The following is a 21,909-nucleotide window of genomic DNA, read 5'->3' as shown; positions in this document are numbered from 1 at the left end:
GAAATCGTGGAAAAATATATCAAAACCTTACGTCGCATCATATTCTTCATTGCCAGTTGCACTACATCATAAAGGTGGCATGTGTTAATAATTTTATTTCGTGCTGAAGGTACGAAGAACGAGAGAATAATGTAAAGGGAAACGAGATGAAGTTTCTCAGAAATGTTGAGGATAGTTGTTGTTAGTTTGAGAGTCCTAAATCTACCTTTGATTAACTATGAGTTATGCGATGCCGTCGTGTTTTCTCATTTCGTTTCCTATTGTATCATTTATAACACGTGGTATCTTAATTATGAGAAGTGCTGTATTTGTGTCTCGTATCATATACGTTTTTAATATTTCACGTCCCATATTGTGTGTATTATAGATTTCAACATGTTCTGTTTCAATTTTTAAAGTATTCCAATGTAATTTGTTCCAGCATTGTTTCACTCGTTACTTTGTACCGTAACTCCATTTTTTTGTCATTTGAATTGTTTCAGAGAAGTTTCTCTCCGAAGTGGTGACCATTCAATGTGTTTTTTAGTTCAATTTTAGTAATTTTTAATGCTTTTTCAACTCTTATCTTCTCCGGTTACTCCCATAGCGAGATTTGAGAATCATCGTTATGATGTATTTCATTCCATATTAACAGGTTTTTTCTTCAAGAAATGGCCTCTGTAGAACCTTCTCCAAGTCACGAAATGAAGCCTTTCTTTTGGGATTCCCGTTTCAAATGGAAACGCGCACTCTTAAATGACAAAATACGTACAAAATCAATATGGTGATATTCCAGAACTTTTGAATTACTCTCCTCGGTATAGCGTATCATAAAACTCGTTATTTTTTTTGCTTTTCCTTTTCAGAATATTTTATTTGCGTGCGCCCTAATCACCAGCTTTAAAACAAACAGTAAATCAAAGTTTTTTTTTATAATCAAGTCCCTCATTTTTCATGCAAAATTAATCCTACCTTTACTCTTCCAGTAAATAATGTCTACTCCTATTCGTCGGCGCTCAAGCTTAAATTAAATGTTATTTTGCTATATTAGGTATATATATATATATATATATATATATATATATATATATATATATATATATATATATATATAAATCATTGAAGTTTAACGCCGACACAGAGAGGAAAATATTTAAGCTTAATAATTTCTACCAATGTTATGTCAGTAGTTTCTATCAATGTAAATTAATAATAATTTACATTAGTAGAAAAGAACACGGCGAGAAGTTAAAGGAGACTGTAATGTCTGGTGGCCTCACACTCCCTGCCAGTTCCCTGGTCTGAAGTGTAAGTCGACTGCATCCATTTTAGCAGCGTTGGCTTCTGAAGTGCGCTTCCTTGCCCAAACCGTGAAGGGAGGGAGGGGCATTTTCAGCGCAACCCCATCGCTCCTCCGCTAGAGTGCCACCCATATTAATGAGTCTTCTTCCCCACTCCGAGACTGATTCAACCCTTCTCCTCGACCGTGAATTAATCATACGTATCTCCTCTTCCTCCTCTTCGCCGTCACTCACGCAGCGCCCGCAGCCCCGACCATCATCCCCGAGGAATGCAGCGCGGAGAACAACAGCGTGACAATCGCCTGGCAGCCCCCGCCCACCTCCTTCGTCGAGGGATATCTCCTCGAGATGGACGACGGTAGTGGCGGAGAATTCCGGGTGAGTCCTCTCTTGTTGGCGGAAGCCGCGCAATGCAGAGAGAGTCAGGCGAGAGCGTGTGGGTGGAATGATGGAGCACAGAACTAGTACCTACGGCACGATTTCATTTAAAAATCGTGTGAAACAAAAACGTCCCAGGCGAAATATTCATAAAATGTCGTCGGAGTGAAGATTTTAAGTGGTTTTTTTCTGGTCCTAGTGAATGTGGTCAGGGAAAATCTTCAAAAAACGCAACCCTGAGGCAAAGATTTATAATGCATTTTCCAATCATGTTCGATGATGTATATTTTTATTATTGAACACTTAAGAGCCTACAGATTCCACAGTTGTCACCGCAGAAACCCCATTGTCGCTCCGAGTGTGTTCTCCTCAATGGGAGAGAATGTTTATATCATTTATTCCCATTTTAAAGAGTGATTTATGCCGAAATTTACATTTTTAAGAGTAAACAGTAAAGGTCGCTTAGCGCATAGGTCTTTCGTCTCGAGTCTGTTAAAGTTTTGTAGCCGAAGTCACACCAATGGTGTTGAATCCTTAGAACTGCAGTTGGTTGGCACTGATTAGCTTGAACAGAGCTTTTCTGAAGTCCCTTTCCTCAAAAATTAAAGCAATCATCATCTTTTTCCGAAAAGACTCAAGACCTGTCGTTAGCGCCCGTAGCTTACCCTTCTACCTTCCGGATAAATTTTTGGTTCATTCTTCATTACGTTGGTTCAGTGCCCATGCATACAGTGTTTGAGTCATAACCGTCGTGCCGTTCGTGGTAAATTTCACAGCAAGGCCGTTCAAAATTACTGCTTTTCACAGCGTCCGTCCTGATGTACGGTAGGCCCGTAACCGAAATTCCTTTGCTGACATTTCGTAATTAACTTGTCATGTTTACGGCACCTCATCAAGCCCTCCCGTTTGCTGCAGTTTGACTACCAAAGTTTTGTTGCTGGGGCACACACCAAAGCATTCTGTTGACTATTATTGTATCGCATGTTCGCATTTTATGGTGCTCGTATACCAAATTATTAAACCTCCTTTTCTATAAATCAAGAGTGTTGATTCATTGCCGACAGCGGAAGCGGTTTCAATAAATTCGATGTTGTGGGACATGAAAAAAAGTATGCGATGCAAGATGAAGACGCTTTCAAATTTGTGGGTCATGAATTGAAGTAATGATGCCTTTTGGTGATTTCTAAGGGATGTTCTCTCGAGCATATTCATATCAAGCGCATGTTTTCCATTAATCATGTTTAGGCGTTTCCTGTCCGTTGTCGGACGCGGAATTATGAGCTTGAAGACGCGTTTTATACAGTCATATTCGTCGACGTGGGCAAGGCCATTAAACGAGCTAAAATGCTTCAAAGTGTGTCACCAAAAAAAAGTAAAAAATTCGTTCAAAAATATATCCACTTTTTCATCCATTTTGCCATCCCAGCAAAATTTTACTCGGTGTATATCATTCTTATTGTCTATAGAGCGCGCTGGCTTTATTTTAGTGTTTCTAGAAATTCCCTATGCGCTAAATTAGGGACACCTGGAATTTCCTGATAATTACGGAAGAGTGTGTGATTATTAAATTAATATGTCAATGTCTATCATCTCTAAGCCATATGAATTAAGAGAAATAGGTAGAAATCTACATGTACATTAATACCCTGCAAGCCACCAAAGAGGTGTGTGGCAAGGGGTGCAGCACCAGGAGGAAAGGGTAAGGGATGAAGGCTTAAGGTTTTTCAAATGGATGGGGAAAGGTAAGGGGAACCTGCAAAAAAAATATATATATAAATATAATCGTATAACCATGCGCAGTCGCTACCTTGTAGGTTAATACTTTTTATGTCGAGCCGGCTCCTGGGGTATTTCGATTACAAGCATTCTGGTCTCTTATTGTTCTTGGAAAAAATGACCATTTAAACCTGTCTGTCTTGCAGTCAATCTCTCTAATCTTATATTCGTGATCCCTCCGCCCGTAATACGTTGGGGTTCATATTATGTTCTTGATGTCAACGGAAAAGGACCCATCTTTAAAAGTTTTTCATAAGTTTAATCTATATTTTAAACGCCGCTGTGTAAGGGAATCCCAGCCTAAATTTTCTAGCAAAATAGTCACGCTACTGCGTTGGTCATAACAATTTTTGACAAATCCAGCCCCCCTCCGCTGAACTCGATCCAATTCCGAAATCAAATTTATCTCTTGAGGATCCCATATACTGGCAGCATACTCTAGGTGGGGCCTGACTAGGGCAATAAAACATCGTTCCTTCACTTTTTCGTCACATTTACCTAGCACTCTTTTTACAAATCCCAATTTTTTATTAGCACGACCGCATATTTCCCGTATGTGCTATCCCCAGGACAGATCGTGAGTAATTGTTGCACCCAAGTATTTAAAGGAATCTACCCTCGCGATTTCTGTTTATTTCACTTTGTGACTGAATGGGAGGGAATTACTCCTTTCCCAAAAATGTATTACTACGCATTTTTTCAAATTTAATTCCAATTGCCATGTATCGCACCAAGTCTGAATTGCATTTCAGACAGAAATAAGTGTGCACAGTCGCTAATACTACATTGATTTGAGCGAGAGTCTTAACATTTCAATACGTCCACTCGTTTAATAGTTTTCATTCGCTCGACGAGTTTTCTTTTTTTTAATTGCCTTATCTCAAGGTAAATATAAATTTAAAATAATTATGAAGTCTAGGCCGATTCAATCGTCTGAGCGGGGAGGGGGATAGTAAAAAAAATCTTTGTTAACACTTCCCCTCTTGTGCTCTCAGAATCTAGCACGGGAGATGTATGCACTAAGGTCTCAGCTTATACAAAATTTCGTCGTTTTGAAGCCACCGTAATTATGAGTGATTTCCCTTGTAACCGGTAGTCTTTTGACGCGCTTGTTTTCTCCATGAAATTTAACTCGCAACGTCCAAAAAGTTCCAAGAAAATGCGGTAGATACGGCAGCAGTAACTTTTGACGGATTCATTCGCTAATATGCATTTAAATGCAACGATTTCAGAGTGTAAAAACCATTCGAAAAAAAATTTCGTAGTGTAAGAGGACGCCTCGATAGCTTAACTGGCTTAAGCACTCGGACGGGCATCGAGGTTCGAATCCCGGTCAAGGCGAATTACTTTTACGCTCTGAAATTGTTGCATTGAAGTGCAAAGAGTAATAATCAGTTGACGCGAGTATAGAATTTCGGAGAAAAAGGTCGTAATTTCTCTTATTTCCTGGTGGCATTTATTATCAACTTATAAAACTCCTTTCCAACGTCCATTGAAGTTAGACCTGGCGGAATTTTTCATTTCCAAACTACCAAAACCTGGCTGTCTCTCACTCTCTCTCTCTCTCCCGCCTACCCGTTCGCAGATTTTTTTCTCGTCCGAAAACGGCGATGTTTTCGGAGCATCCGCGCATTAACTCCGAATGTTCCGAGCCGACGCCTTTGCTTAATGATGCCCCGCGATGCTGCTAACATGAGATCCCGAAGCCTTTTAAGGTGTTCGCTCCTCTTTACCCCTCCCCTCATCCACGCGAGCCACTATCATTCATCTGGCGACGGGACATTAATGCCTCGGTAAAATGCCCTAATTAGTAGCCTCTCTCTCCCTCCCTCTCTAACCCCCTCTCGTCCTACTGGAAACAGTGGCCAAATGTGCTCCGCTAATGAATGAAGAGAAGAAGTTTACCCATTATGAACTTTGGAATGTTATGAGAACTCCCGGCGCCCCGACACCCGCCCTTCCAATCCTCTGGAAGCTGGTGGCGCCGCGTAATTTTTGGTCTCCAATTCATTCGGGTTAATAATAATGCCGGTCCGTCTTGCCCTTTAAGTAATCGCTTCCGACCTCCTTCCCACCCCCACCCACCCATTTTTCTGCCCTGCCTACCTCTTTCCATCGCTTCACGTGGATATCATCATTGGGTGGCGGGGGTGGAGGAGGGTTGATATTTTAAGGATGAATGAGGGGAAACAACAGCGTCATGGATCGCTTTCCTGGGGAATGTATGAGATTAAGCCCCGCGGGTGCTGATCCCTGGTGCTCCACTTCCAAGAAGTGAGGGCTCGTGGGCTTGGAGTTCCCAAAACCGGTGCCATTTCTCGGCCAAATTGTATGCTTAAATTTGCTTAATTTTCTCTTTTTCAAATATTCATATGGGGTGAGTCCGTCCTTCCGAAGCGCACTTGTATATTGTAAATTTAAATTTCATACTCATTTCGTGTCATGAGATTTATAAATTGAATATTTACAAGTCCCTCCAACCTAAGTATTCAAACGCCCTATGGTTGGTTTGATAGTTGTGGGCAGAAATCACACACTAAGCTCATTGGGGCATGTGCTAACTATGGTTTCTCAGGAAGATTTAGTACCCAAAAAGATCACTCAACTACGGGAGAAGCTCATTCTGATTTTGATATATATAGTCATCACTCTACATTAGGCTCACTGTTAATAAATGAAAGCTATAATTCCATTATAGCTAAGCATAAACCCAACTGGCATAGCAATAACTTTTGTGGAAATTAGTCATGGTTGGTAGAAATAACTTTTTGTTACACATTTTGCGACTATTCTGCATTTTCACAGCCTGATTTCCTAATTGATATAAAATACACTTGTGTGTTGCACTTGAATACGGTATTATTTTAAGGTCAAAAATAGGTGGTATAAATAAAGTGTAATCTTGAGAATGAGTAATTTCTGTCAATTAGTGCATAGGTCACATTTTTTTATTTGCATTCAGCTAAGTGGTCTGAAAGAATACAAGATAGCATATGAGCAGAGCAGTGTATCTAAGCAATGAAAATAATAGTGCTGATTAGACTAAAGGGTTATGAAATGAAGATTTCCTGAGCTCACATTAAGAAAGAGAATCAATATGATAACCAACCTACAATCCCAAACCAATTGAATGGATTTATAAACAATTAAAACGGTTTGAATAGTGCCAAAGAGTTCCCAACAGTTGATCCTAAGTGGTAGTTTATTTCAGTATTACATCAGATTAGTTCAAATCTAAATTTAGGAGCTAATGACTTAAAGCTGAGCTAAATATATTCTAGCAGATGTTGTGTTCCTCAATTTGGGCATCATAACGTAGGTCAGGATGAAGACTCTCATTTGGTGGAAGAACTGAGAGGGCCTTCATGAAATCTACTGGGAAAGCACCAGATCTTATTTTATTTTCTTCTGATTTCTTATTCACGCTCAGATTTTTATGCTGCAATTTTTAAAACAGTGTCATTGGTATCTTTGAAAGAAAAACAAGCTAGGAAGTGCTATGCATGGTAGGGGGTGATGGAGAAATCTAAAGGAGGCAGAGAAGATGGATGCAGAGCATTTTGATTGGCAATGAGATGTGGAACACTGTGATAGAGGGGAGAATGTAAGGCGGGCAAGGAAGGAATAGTAGTGGGGCAGAGGGAATCAAGGGGGGAAGAAAGTATGTGGAATTGCAGAGTGCATGTTTGGATGCCAGGTTGGTTGATAGGAGAGGCAAGGGAATGTATAATCGTATAGTTTGTGTCCATCTATAACCTAATTTAGTGGATTGAATACAAAAAATAATAATAAATCGGTATCTTTAACTTTTGAGTGCATTGAATGAGCCAGCTTGAAGAAGAAGGCATGTATCAATCATCATTCTTTGATATATTAAGTGGATGGAGTAGTGCATGTAAACATGTATATTTTTTTCTTTCTGCCTTATTTGAAACTCAATTTGTTTGATTGTTAACAGGAGGTCTACTGTGGCAAGGAGACCATCTGTACCGTTGACGGCCTCCACTTCAACTCAGTTTACAATGCTCGCGTCAAAGCATTCAACAGCACAGGAGAAGGGGAGTATAGTGAATGCATTGGCCTGCAGACTGCAGAAGGTAGGCGTTTATAATTATAATTATTCCACCATGCTGAGTTGGGTCTTGAGGAAGTCCCCAGCAAGCTACTTACGTGTATTTACCAATTTCTGAAATACTTCTGTAGAGCATAAAATGCTTCTAGTCTAACACTCAAGTTGTCCTCTGCTCCTAATATCCTACGCCCCATTTCACCTGTCCTATCAGTCTTATCACTTTTACTGCTTTGTTGGATTGTTTGGACTTTGAATACTTATTTTTAAGTTTAATTTTTAAAATTAAAGAATAAAATAATTGGATGCTGCCAATTGAAAGTGAATTTCAGACTTAAAAGATAATAGTTTAAATGATGACTTTTTTAGAACACCTTTCCCTAAATGTATCATTTATAAATCAAATGAGTTCAAATAAAAAATGAAAAATCTCTTAAGCCATAGATTCGTGATTTCAATTCATCACAGTTTTTCATTTATTGAAAACAGAGTCTACTAATGGCAGTTTAAAGCAGTGCAAGTATACAAAGAATCTTAATTATCTATCTTAAATGTTTAAATTTATCTTTTGTCAATTTCTCATTCCATTATTATACAGATTATTTTACGTACTAATTAGATGGAACATGAATGCTCAAGAAAATTGGAATAATGAATTCTCTGATTTGTTATTTTCTTTCAATAAAAAAAATGCTACCTACTGCAAAACTATATGCATATGTCAAAATGTTTTGGCATTTAATTGCTCTTTTCTCTCTGTAATGGTTTAAGTAATTCTTATCCTTAAATACTCCAACTGTGTTAATTGTTCATTCTTCTAAAGTATATAAGGATGTTCTGATAAGTTTGGAGTTTGATAGATGATCAAAAATATTGCTGCATGTTTCTATTAGTTAAATTGCTCTGTGCCAGGCCATGTTCCATCTTGCTAAGGGTCTGGTGTGCTGTGAAAATATAATCTTGTGCCTTACATGGCACATATCTAAGTTATTATAAGTCATATTTAATTAATAATTAATATATAACATTAATTCATAAAAACTTCCCTGGGGAAGAACATGTTCTAAATTACCAATATCAGTGATTTCATAAATGCTTTAATTTAAAAATAAAATGATGATGAAGGAAGTTTAAGGTAATGGATTAAGGTAGTAACTGAGTGAAATAACAATAACTCCACAAAAATTTTTATCATTGCTAGAATTGGTAAAATAGTAGATGAGAAAATAAAAAATTCTTCTAAATGAACCTGACACATATTAGATTCTTCCTTGAATTAAAGTTAAAAGGAAAATGGGCATGTACGGAGGATTCTCATCTATTAATGGTATTCAACAGGCACTTTGCTCAAAATAGTCACAAGCTTCTTCAATTGGTAAAACCCTCGATATTTCCTGATGTGTGATAATTAAATCTGTGGATGTGTTTATTTTTCAGTTGCTTGGTTTTCCTTTGATCCCTGCCTCTGCCCTCCAGAGCTTCGCTTTTCTGGTGATGACAGTGCAACTGTCTCCTGCGATGGCTATGAGCACCGAGTGGCCCTTGCCGCTGTTGGCTTCTCACGAGGTGTTCATTATTGGGAATTCTCAGTGGACCGCTATGATGCTGATGCTGACCCTAGTTTCGGTATAGCCCGCCTAGATGTGAACAAAGAACAAATGCTTGGTGAGTTTCTCTCTTCTGTGTTCACTTGATGGGATTGTGGATTAGTTTGATGGAATTGTTATGCTTAAACATATTCAAAGCTACAAAAAATAAGTACATGTTCCTGAGAAAGTTTTAAGAAGTATTAACATTTCATTTTAATTTTGTGTTCAAAGGCATCAGGTAATCAACATCAGGTGATGTTAATTACCTAATGATGTTGCATGTCAATGAGGCCATGAAACCATGATCATGGGGAAAAATGTTATATGTGGAAATTGCAACATTAATTCTTCGTCAAACTTTTCACGTGGGAAAGATTCCCGAGACTTATCTTATGCATGTTCCTAATTCTGGAATGATACCTTCTTCCATTGTGTATTGGTGCTTTTTAACGTATGTGTTTAGTAGCATCTAATAGGGATGAGAAGAGAGAGTGAATAACCTGGAGAAAGGAATAAGTCAGTCCACAATTCATTTAATCGTTAAGGTTTGTAGATGATCAACCTTCAGTTTGTCAGTTGGCCAAGGGGTTGAAAGCATAGCTGAGTACATGGGAAAGTCAGTGTATACGTGTGAGATGAGGTAAATGTATATCAATGCAGCAATTTCAGAGTGTAAAAATCATTCGCCTTGACTGGGATTCGAACCCAGAGCCCTCAATATCCGGTCGAGTGCTTTAACCAATTAAGCTACCGAGGCGTCCTCTTAAACTCTGAAATTTTGGGGCTTTTAAAGGAACTAGATGTTGTGACGAAATGCCGTACATACAATGTCACAGGCATTCATATTCGTAAATAAAGGTTATACAGTTTTCAAGGAAGAGAAAAGCTGAATAAATATAATAGAATATCATAAACTTGAGTTGGTTGAAGGATTTACATATCTCAGTAGTCCTTTGGGCCAAATTGATGAAATTTGGAGTGCGCAGAAAGGAAAACAAATGAGAGAGTACTAGGTGTGGTAGGGGAGGAGAGCTGGTTGTTGGGATAAATCAAAAGGAGGCAGGAAAGATGGATGCAGATCATTTCAAAAGTAAATGGGATAATAAGATAGAAAGATGGCCGTCAATGACTGAAGAGTATGATGGGTATGTTGGACAGGTTGAAGAGATGAAGGAAGTAAACTGAATTGAAGAAGGGCTTATTGTAGCTTTGGATGTCAGGTTGTTTTATTAGGAAAGGAAAGAAAATGTACAGTTGCACTATTATGATTTTAGTGTCTGTGTCCATCTAAAATCTATCTTAACAAATTGAATATAAATAATACTGAGAATAGATGCCAGTAATAAGATGGTGTATTTTTGGCAAAATTTACTTTTGGTTAAATATACAAAAAGATATAGAGAGAAATGATATTTGGTCTGAAAACTTGGAACTTGGAATAAGAGCAGAAATGAGTGGTAACCCTGTCTATATAACAAAAGTACATTCATACTTTATTTAGTGAGTATCTCAGTAAGTATAGGAGGAGCAAGCATTCCCCAAAATCCCAATACCTGGGAGTTATCTTGCATAGAAACATGTCTTGGAAGGAACACATTTTCAAATTACCTAGAAAGTTAAGTTTCCTATGCTACCTCATTAAAAATATTATATATTCAGTAAAATTAGAGGTCTCTCTATCAATTTACTCTGGGGTACTTTATTCTCGTGTTACTTTTATTATCCTCTTCTGGGGTTCCTATCCCCATGTGGGCATACTGTATTTTCCCATCGATAACGCGCGCGTTATGTAGTGAAAATTGAAAAAATCCAAATATATATATGCATATACAGATACGCGACATCTATACGTGTTCAAGATAATTATGAAGCCCTGGGCACGTGGTATCTATACAAATTCATGATAACTACAAAGTTCTGGGTGTGCGTTATACATAAGGTGAGCATTATTGATGGGAAAATACGGTAATCTTCAAAATCCAAAAGAGGATTATACATACTATGTGCAATGCTCATTGCGATGCACCATGTAAAACTCTCTTCAAAAGACTTGGTTTATTACCAGTACCTTGCATATATATACAGGTATTTAATGCCATCTTGCATGCATAGGGCAACATCTCTCTGTACAAGTCCAACCACGATTGCCATAGTCACTATACAAGGACCTGCAATGACCTGCACTGGCCATTTGTCAGAACACGCAATACTGGCCCAAAGCAATGGGCTTAAGGTTATTCAATAAACTTCTCCATGAAATCAAATATGAAACAAAAGTAACTATTTTCAAGAAAAATCTGTTCAACTTATTAAAAAATGATATATTGTTTTCTGTAAATGAATTATGTTGCTACGCATCAATTCCGGCTTAGCCAATTAAGATGTGAATATAATAGTGTATTAGTATGTGTGTATGTATGTATATATATATATATATATATATATATATATATATATATATATATATATATATATATATATATATATATTTATTTATTTATTTATTTATTTACATATACATACTAATACACTGATACTAATGCACTGATTTGCCTTCTCTGTTATCTGTGATTTTCCACTGTTCTTAGTCTTTACCCCGTGTTATTATTCCGAATCCATATGACAATCATTTCATGTAGAGATGAAACGGCTCTTCATTTATTTTTTCAGGCAAAGATGATAAAGGTTGGTGCATGTACATTGATCGACAGAGGTCATGGTTCATGCATGGCAGTGTTCATGAGCAGAGGACTGAGGGAGGAATAACTGCTGGCTCCACAGTTGGAGTCCTGCTAGATCTTGACCGCCACACCCTCTCATTCTATGTCAATGAAGAACCACAGGTAATTTACCTTTTTATAAATAATTGAATTAGCTACAACCAGAAAGAAATCCTTCCTAAGAACTATTTTTATAATGATCCTGAATGAATATTTGGTTTTGAATGTTTCATGCTCTAAAATGTGGTTTAATTTCTCAGCACACAGAATATTGATATCATAAAGGCACCGACATTTGGTGCATCCACCATTCATATCATGTTAAGATATTGTTTGTTATTTCTCATATATGTTTTGCAGTAATGCTATCTTCTTTTTGAAAAGAAGTGACATTTTACTTTATGTGTCCAACTAACAATTAACAGCTAATACACATATTACCGTAATGGATACAGGCCAAAATCATAATATGAATAAATATATAAATGTATATATGTATGTATATATATTACAAATAAATAATAGAAATAAATAAAATATGGTGCAACCTTAATGTTTATTTTGAATTTGCTAAATGAGACATTTACAAAATTTCCTGGGTGATGAAGGGATAATGTCTTTAATTTGTAAATTGTCTTTAGTTGTTCTGATCGGAGGCCCACATCTTAGTTTAATAATCATTATCCTATGAGTATGTCACTGTTAAAATGGGTACTATACATTGAGAGAGACATATTATATTGATGGAACATGATATTTTCTCAATTGATTCAGTGTTCTAGCCACATTTATGTGACTCTAATCCTCTAAATGTACTTCTTTCAATTTCAGGGTCCAATCGCATTCAGGGATCTTTATGGTGTCTTCTACCCGGCTGTCAGCCTGAATCGAGGTGTCTCCGTTACATTACACACTGCCCTTGACCCTCCATCGGACAGTGATGAGAGCTGAATTTTGAATGGGAAGCCAAAACTAGCAAGAGATGATGGTAGTTCCGGGGGAGAGAAATGAACTTCTTCAATGCATAGACCATGTCTCCCCCGAAAACATATTGCTCGATTTAATAGAAATTTATGGATGAGTGAGGGATCCCATTTGTACATATCCTTTTCCATTTAATGTACCTCAGAAAAAAAAATTGCATACATTTTTATCGAAATCTTGAAAGCATGAATATGTGAAAGTCCCCCTTGTAATCACTATGAGCTTATTTAGAAATTTCAGTAACTCACTGCAAAGGAATAAATATCATTCTTATCAAAATGACATTTTATGTATATACATAATACACTAAAGATACATGTTTTGTTGTACAACCTCTAAATGTAAAAAAATATCCATGCTGGGATTGAATTGTAATGGTGTGTCATTTTGTTTTAGTTGAGCAGCCTAAGGTCTATAATTGATGTAATTTGGTCTCATGTAACTTGCTCTTTTTGAAGGACCATTTTAGAAAGTTGTTAGTTAGGACAGTTGTGTGCCCTTTGTTTATTTCAATGTACCTCCCTCCTCAACTCCTACATCAAGCTAAAAAATGGTTTATATTTTCCTTTTTAAATGAAAACATATTTAAAAGGAGTATGCTCCTTGAGTAATTTTTTTCAATACATCATTTTCTTATTGTAAATTTGTATATTTGATTCAATAATAAATAATCATTGGAAAATTCAGTCAACCGTCATTTGAATAAGTAAAAAGTGAACATGCATTCTTTCAGATGAGACTTCAGGGACAAGCAAGAGATGAAGATATTTTCACCTGCAGCTGAATGATGTATCACATGCAATTGCCCTTCGATAAGACAAGAAAATTGCTGCCTTGTGAAATGACGGCAAATTTGGCCCAGTGCGTGTATTTTTTAATGCCCAAAGTCACATTCGGATGTAGACACAAAATGAGATTGATTAATTTGATAAGGATACATTCTAAAGCTCAGAAAAACTTCACATTGGTACTCCAGAGAATCATTCTTTGTGCTGAAAAATTATCAGCAGCAGCTCACCACTGACATAGAAAGAGAACAAGGCAAAGAACCAGCAAAAGGATTAAAACATCCACATGTCAAATATGTTCATGCATGGAGTCCTTTAAGAGCGAAGGGGATAGATATCTCTTTTGTGCATCACCTTATCCTGAGGGCAGACTTGGAAGCAGGATATGTTGCATTAACTGAAATCAGATCTCAAAAGCAGTGGTGGTTCAACCATAAGCACTATTGAGCTGCAGAACCCCCTTGTTTTTCAAGAGAAACCTTTCATGTTTGGTGAGTAAAATAGTCAATTAAGCCATACAGGGAAAGCGAGGATTGTGGAAGTTCAATTGGTGGAGTTTTGGGCTACTGACGGGAGGGCCCAGGTTTGATTTCTGGGGGTGCCTCGATGCACCATCATCTTCAACCAAGCTATGTAATTTTTCAAGTGCAGAAATTTCCTGAGAAATCACTGTAAGCGCAAGGGATAAGTAATTGGCCCCCCTTACTCTGTACATGAATTTCACATACTTTTGAGCTTATGACTTGGTGACATATCAAACTGACCTTCAGGCTAGCGACTAAGGCTATTCAGCATTGCAAAAGCAAACAAAAAATCTCCAACTTTAGCCTTGGAAAGGTGACCTTTTGGGATAGGTATAAAGAATTCATTACTAACCTCAAGTGTGCTTAATTTACTGCGGTATGTACTGGTATGAAAATATGGCCTGCCATTCCCTGAATATTTAAAGATGAGTTCACCATAACTTACCCAGCAGAAGTTATCAAATTGGCTGGAGATTTCCAGGTAAATGTTAGCTGGTTGGTTCCAAGTAATGCAGCCAAGTTCCATCTGCAGTGACAACCTTCAAAACAAACTCATTAAACACGGCCTATTGTTTGCTAAGGTATGGGTAGTTTAACAACCCTTTGCACACAAACATATCTCATGTTCAGTCTTTATGTGTTGTGAAAGCAAATAAAAATTCTCAAACTTACAACTCAGAAATGTTTCCATGGGGGGGTGATCCCAATGAAAATTTAAATATGTCTGATAGTGATCTTATTGTTAACTCCTCTCACAAAGATATCAGAGGTTTCTATATTTACTACCAATAGCAGTGACTGGAATTCCAGATCCACCTTCCTTATTGATTGTCTCCCCTCTGTTAAACATTTAACACCGTTTTCGGTCCTTTCTTCGAGGAAAAATAGACTCTCCATTAGCCTCCTGTAGCATTGAATAAGCCTTGACTGATTATAATTCAGGCAAAGTCAAAATTTCCATTCAGTATATTACATATCAAATTTTACCTTCAGCGTTTCCATAGGAGACCTGGACTTGTTTCAAATTGCAATGGCAGCAACTGATGCAATGTTGGAGTCAAATCAATGAAGCATTACACACTACATACACACAACAAGCTAACTAGACAATTTTATGAAGTTTGATTCCTTCGCCCATGTTTCGTTGGCATAATGAGCCAATTTTTTTAAATCATGCCATGTTAAAGGCAATCGTGTGCAGTGTATGGTTTATTGCACAGTGGTAACTATTAAAAATGGTCATAAAGTGAACTACAATGAAGACTGCCTTCTCTTGTTGAGACCTTTTACAAGAAGGGAGAGGTGTCCTAAGTTGTTGGGGCAGCTCTTTCAGTGGACACCCCCCTTGTGCAGGGTCTCACCAATCGGCATATCAGGCACATTATGATTACAGAAAATTGATGAGAAAGTGGATGAAGTGACAAAGAGGGAATCTTATGCCTTTCAAATCTGTTGCCTTTCTAAATGGTGTTTTTAATGGGACATCATCACTCGGTCGCCCCACTCGGGTCATGCGCTTTCAACATATACTACGTGGGACTACCTTTCGCCTGGATCCTAACCTTGGACCTCTCTAGCATTGGTCACCCTACCACGAGCAATTATCGTTGTTCCCATCAGCACAGCTGTAGGGATCGTGGGAACGCACATACCTTTCCAAGACGTCAAGGCAGTAGTCCGTGTTGGGGGAATGTCCATTTAATATTTTCCTAATGGTTCCCGGGAATTACCTCAGCCTTGCTGACCCAGGAGTTTTTAACTGAAATATATACATTTTATCTGCCATCTCTCTTATCTCTGCATACGGCAAAGAAGTTTGGAAAAACTTCACTGCCGGCGATATCAGTATAAAATCCGATTTAAATTCTAATAATTGTATCTGCCCTTGAGCACGGTGATGATATTCAGTCACTTTATTTTTTTAAGATGTTTCCTTGACATTACGGGTGCTGGCATACTTAATTGGGATCGTTTTCTAACTATTATCGAATCCGTGATAAAAGAATATCTGTGTAAGAGTGATGCCCCAAAAATGTATAGCTTTCCCTGTTAAGGTGTTATTTAGTTTTTAAAGCTAGCGAGCAATTCGAGGTAACCTGGAAGAAAATCCTTGATGAGTACTTACAAAGAGGCGATACCTCATAGGTTCACAGTCTGGGAAAAAGTGAAATGTTCACAGTTTCATGCTCCTGTGTGGTAATGAGTTTAATAAATGTGAGGAAGCTATTTCATCTGGTATGCCAGGCAGGTAGCCAGTATGATTCAAATAAAGGTTAACGAGAATCATTGCATTGCAATATTTCATTTTGTGAGACTGTGAGCCATCTAATCGCTCGTTATATTACCTCCCCTATCCTTACCTAATCTCGGGCAGTTGGAGACTTGGAGTATGAGAGAAGGGAAGGAATGGTGGCAAATGATATGGCGTGGGATTTGGGAGGACTTGCGAAGGAGGGAAGGAAGTGAGACGATGTCTCACAGGTTCACTGCCTGTGAGGCAAGCGCTTAACCTTCACTGAGTTCGACGGAACGATTGTTAAAAGCCACCTGATACGGCTAGCCGATGTTGTCGGTGAACTATGATGCCCACACTCTGAATAAGAGAAGTATAGGTGACAATTTTATGTTCCCATAGAAGAAAACAATTGATGAGGTCTTGGAATATGGTGGTTGTGGGCAGACACGGAGCGGGGCAGGAGATGGAAATCACCGCGGGGAGGAAGGGGGCAATGTAGGATGGCTTCGGGGTGGAATTTCAACGCCACTTCAAATTTTGCCTTGCACAGCCAAATGGCAATGACTGTGACCGTTTTTTAGAGATCGCGGGATCGAAATGGCAGACGGATATGATGGTTCCGTGTCGTTTTCTATACCGTTCAACATACTATTTTAAAACGTTGGTGGAGCTTATTTTACGAGGACAATGTATGTTTTAAAATAACTGTGAACGTTACTTCACACATACACAGTCTTGCTGAGGGCACTAGGTATATATAGCAGACTTTCTCCAGCGTCTATTAGGCATACGCTGTGGTAAGGAGTGTTCGGAGCGTCGGAGCGCCAATACGCTATTGATTAAGCGAGCATGAGTGACCATGGCGAGTGTCGACCATATGCCTATTAAGTATCTCGTCTTAATTGATCCCACTGATATCAGCATGTGCCGCAATTGATTCCGTAGAACCCTAAAAAGGGGTTCGCGGTACGGAAAGCTCATGCTGGTAGTATGTAGTAGTAGCTGGGTCGATTGAGTCTCTTAAGATGGGATATTTTGCAAGTTTTTTTGGTTTTTTTGTTGTAGCTCCTGTTACATTTTTGCAAGGGTCAGTGATCAAAAATGGCAAGAATAGGGGTCTTTCAATGCGTCGTATCTTAACGTGAAGCGTACCCTTACACTTGATATGTTTAATTACCCGGATTTCGTTATAATCTCGTATTTTAATAGAACGTGATCCAACCCGCGATATGTTCATCAACATCCAATTTCAGTGTCGTGGCTTAAAATAGTTCAAGTTTAATTCTTATTTTTCTTTGTTTTTTGGGTTACTTTCTACTACTGTCGATATTAAGCAATCAATATAAAATAATTTGTCATGAAATGTTCTCATCTCTGCATGAACATTAAAGCTGATTTTTTCCGATACTTGGGATAATTATAGTTAATATTTTTCCCACCGAAGGTTTCTTTTAAGAGTTACTGATACTGCAGCAATTCTCATGCATAAAATGTATCATATTATCTCTTATACAATTAATCGTCAGAAAGTTTGGTTAACATCATGCCGTATCCACCACATATTCTGTCTGAGCCAGATTTTGTTTTTATCCTAATGCAACCCGTAACAAATAGAAGTATATTTTCCAAGCGGATCTTTTACCAGAATTTTTGACTAATTACTCCAGGCCTATATCAAAATTGAAATATTCCATTTTAAGTAATGATAAAACCATTCTCAGTTTAAAAGACATTCTAGAATTCAAAAGTCCGAAGGATTTGTTTGATCAATCAAGCATGAGTGGCCATGGCGAGTGAAAAAACCTGCAAAATATCCCATCTAAAGAGACTCAATCGACCTTACTACCAGCGTGTACTCCATAATCATAGGTCCCAGCTGCCCTTCTTTCTATTCCCGCACAACCCTAAAAATTGTCGTTTTCTCTGAATATTTGCAGGTTTCAATTTTTTGACCTTCCTTGTCCTCAAAATTTCCAAATCTTCCACCTAAATTAGTTCTCTAACTAACTTATCTTTGATTATTTACGCGTGTTTTCCACCTTGCTTCCTTCCAGTTTTTACACATACATTGTACAGGGCACGGATTTCATCCTTTCTTGTCACACTTTCAATATCTTCTACCAGTTTATTATTCAATTATTTGTACCCTCTTCTACCTAATTTTATTTTTAGATGTAGTAAAACTTCTGGTGAATGAGAGCCTTGCTGTGATCCTTTCGTTAATAGATATAGATCGATAGACTCCTTTGATATATTGATTGAATTGAGCTCTTACGGCAGTATTGAATAAATGAAATGACTCCAATAGCCGAAAACAAATGCTTACGGCTATTAAAGTCATTTCGTTTATTCCTCGGATATAAATAGGTACCTCTTCCCGCAAAATCTCTATTGCCAAACACCATTAGCATTTCACGCGTGGGCTATGACATTTGAAATCTGCATATGAGCTTTGCAGGTTCCGGCGGCTTCAAAAATCTAAGAATAAGTGGAAAATTATGTCGTAGCACACCAGTTCAGCAAAATTTAAGGAATAAATGGAATGGCATGTCACGCAATTCGATATCTGAGGCCAAAAACGCTGATCGGTTGCGATTACCACTGAGTTTGCACTTCTTCCTCCCTTCATCGGCAAAAATTTTAACGACATTTAAGGACATTAAATCCTGAAGTTTTATCAAAGGAAATAATAAAAAAGTACGAGATCTCATAGTTTACTCTTTCAGCTCAAGGTGAAATTTGAGAAAAAAAAATCGGTTGATGGCAACATAAAAAGAAAGAAACTAAAAGCAGCAAATAATGAGAAAGTCGGACTTGTTTACGGAATGGTTATATCAATCCAGACATCCATTTCAGTGGTGGTGGTCAGCAAGCAGTATAGGATTCTTCTTCAAAAGAGGCGTTAATAAACCAAGCGTTAGGAACTCTGCCACTCGCGATATTCCCCATTTTCGCACCATTTTTTTCTGGTATGAATGACACGAAGAATCTGTCGTGTCCACTTCGCGACGCTGTCAACTGTGGGGTGACCGCGCACAGGAAAACAGCACACAGCAGATTTTAATTTTTAATAGCAGTCTACAACACCTGGAGTGTGTTGGGTGAAGTGTTTGGCGGTATTACCCGAAATTAAGCCAACGTTTTTGGAGTTGGAGAGGTTTTGATTAATTTCTCTTCCAGTAAAATTTCAGGCATTCTTTTTGTACTTAAAATGAATGTTATCCTAACAAGGAAAATTGCTTTTTTATTGGCAAAGTAAAATATGTCAAATGCGAAAAATTCTACGTCCTCTCATGCCGGGAAATCAGTTTTTTAACTAAAACCATAGAGAAATAAAAATTCGCACTGTGAAACCCGAATAAAATTTATGGGAAAAATGTTACAAAATTTCGACTGCCCTATTAAATGCTCTTTTTGTTACTTCATCATTTTCCGAGAACTTTAGCTTCATGGAATGCGGAGGAAGTTGCTACCTACAGCCAATGAAGGCGTCCGTAGGCGATTCTACTTTCGGGTATCCGATCGATCGACTACTGCGAACGTCCGACAATAATCTTTGATCGTATCTAACCCTCTACCCTTTTCTCTCCCGGGAGATGGCCACATTCTTCCGCGATGTTCGCCCCCACAATGTTCGTCCGTCGACACTCCCATTCGAACGTCGGGCGATTGTCAATGACCTTAACTAATATTCTTTAGCCATCCAAATCTCAAATCCTGGACGCAAAATGACGCCGTTGATCGTGTCGAATTTATATCTTGCATTCCTTTAATCCATCACTCCGACCCCACGGTTACATCCCCACCCAAAGGTCCGTAAACAACGTAAAAAAAGAAATAAAAAATATTGAGCGAGAAAAAGCGGAGAATAGAGAACTAGTAGTCGTCCGTGTATTTAAGGGCTTGCAGCTGCCAATGGATGGCTGGATGGATTTAGATGAATAAGGGCTTTTTTAATCTGCTTCCTGATAAGAGCCTGGTGGTCCGTACGATGTCGTGCCATGTGGATAAACGCAGTATAGAGGGAGTCAGTTTTGCTATGCTGCAATATGGATGACGAAGTTACAGCGCCGTGACATTGGGAAATCCGCCATGTGAATGCAAGAATCAAAATAGGGCTCGGATGTCTGGACCTTGGGATAAGAATCATAAAAAAAATTACGACTCCACATGCTCTTGCATACGTACACCATTCCCGCTCGGACTAGGAGACAGTGCAAATGATATGATGAGGAATATGTCAATGTGGGAAATGACTGAAGCGGGGGGTTGAAACGCTCGAAACTTTCCATCAGCCAGATGAACGTGAGGAAGTCTTCAGGATGATTCACCGCTTTGAAAATGCTGCCTATGCAGCTCCAGACCCCGCGAAACGCGAATCTACAATCAACTCTTCGTTTGCCAAAGTTTGCATTAGATTAACGATGGAGATGCTTGTACACATCAACATTTCGTTGTGTGTTGATTACATAACATTCTTCTTTTTTCAGCGTGCACTTGAATTTATTTTCGTCAATTTAATTAATAACGTAATACCAGTGCGTGTATTTTAAAATTACTAAAAAAAAGTTCACGTAGCTTAAAGGAGCTCTGAACTAATTTACCTTTGCGTCAAACACCTGCAAGGAAGCAGTACCACACGTAGTCGCCTTAAAGGGGGTTAGAGTTATGGCTACGTGTGAGGACAACTTACAATGCGGGAACGGGCGGTTAGGTGACGGGAACGGCGGGATTTTCCTTATAAAAGAGGTTATTTAAAAGATAGGACTATCATAAGTTTCCTGAAAGCCTGCTGATTATCCTTTTGTATCGTTCTGGTTTGTTTTTATATTCCATATCCCCAAGGGACCAAAGAAAAGTCCACTATAGTGGGGATTTCGTCTTATCCGTACTCGTTATATTTGGGATAATTATCACGTGCGACCATAGGAAATTTCAAGGGACCGAGAAATCACCTCGTTATTGGCGGGATTGCGTCACATGCAGGATCGTTATGAACGAGTTATCCATTTTCTGCTCTCGTCCATCTCTCTAATCATCTCGCCCATAATACATGGTTTCTTGGTCCTTTCCTGTTTACTATTCATATACAGTTTCATTCGCGGCTTTCGATATCCCTTTTATTATGTATTCTCTTTTTTCCAACAGAACTCCGGTCTGTGCTATCCCATAATTTTCTTTAAAATCTGATGATCATTTTTTTTATCGTTCTGGTTCATATCTTTGCATGGCATATTCCCAAACCTTCCCTAAGTTAATTGCCTTCATTTGAATATACAGTTTAGAATTACCTCATTATTATCTAAATTTTACTTAACTTGAATATAATGTTAGTGCCGTATTTTCCCATTAATAACACGCACCTTATGTATAAAGCGCACCCAGAACTTTGTAGATATCATGAATTTGTATGGATACCGCGTGCCCAGGGCTTCATAGTTATATTTCACAAGTATAGATGCCACGCATCTGTATACAATATAAACCACAGTTATCAACCTTAGGTCGGTTTAGTAGGTGGTGACCCAGTACTAAGCCCCATGCGGTGTGTGAAATACACAAATC

The 21,909-nt window shown here is 38.2% G+C and overlaps 1 protein-coding gene and 1 non-coding gene across 2 annotated transcripts in view; one reads left to right on the top strand and one right to left on the bottom strand.

Annotated features, from left to right (window-relative positions):
• The window catches only part of Trim9 (E3 ubiquitin-protein ligase Trim9), a 195,908-nt gene extending 182,427 nt beyond the window's left edge, over positions 1-13,481 (top strand). The window contains exons 6-10 of the mRNA XM_071583583.1: positions 1,519-1,658; positions 7,393-7,531; positions 8,941-9,168; positions 11,763-11,935; positions 12,644-13,481. Coding sequence (XP_071439684.1) covers positions 1,519-1,658; positions 7,393-7,531; positions 8,941-9,168; positions 11,763-11,935; positions 12,644-12,763 — 800 coding nt within the window. The 3' untranslated portion in view covers positions 12,764-13,481. The remainder of the gene's footprint in view (positions 1-1,518; positions 1,659-7,392; positions 7,532-8,940; positions 9,169-11,762; positions 11,936-12,643) is intronic.
• TRNAS-GGA (transfer RNA serine (anticodon GGA)) lies at positions 9,777-9,849 on the bottom strand. The gene has a single exon. It is a non-coding gene; the product is annotated as a tRNA-Ser (tRNA).
• Positions 13,482-21,909: the final 8,428 nt, after the last annotated feature.

This window comes from Hetaerina americana, unplaced genomic scaffold (genome assembly GCF_022747635.1).
Source record: "Hetaerina americana unplaced genomic scaffold, ioHetAmer1.1.p SCAF_14, whole genome shotgun sequence".
Lineage (NCBI taxonomy): Eukaryota > Metazoa > Arthropoda > Insecta > Odonata > Calopterygidae > Hetaerina > Hetaerina americana.
This window is presented reverse-complemented; position numbering and strand designations above follow the sequence as displayed.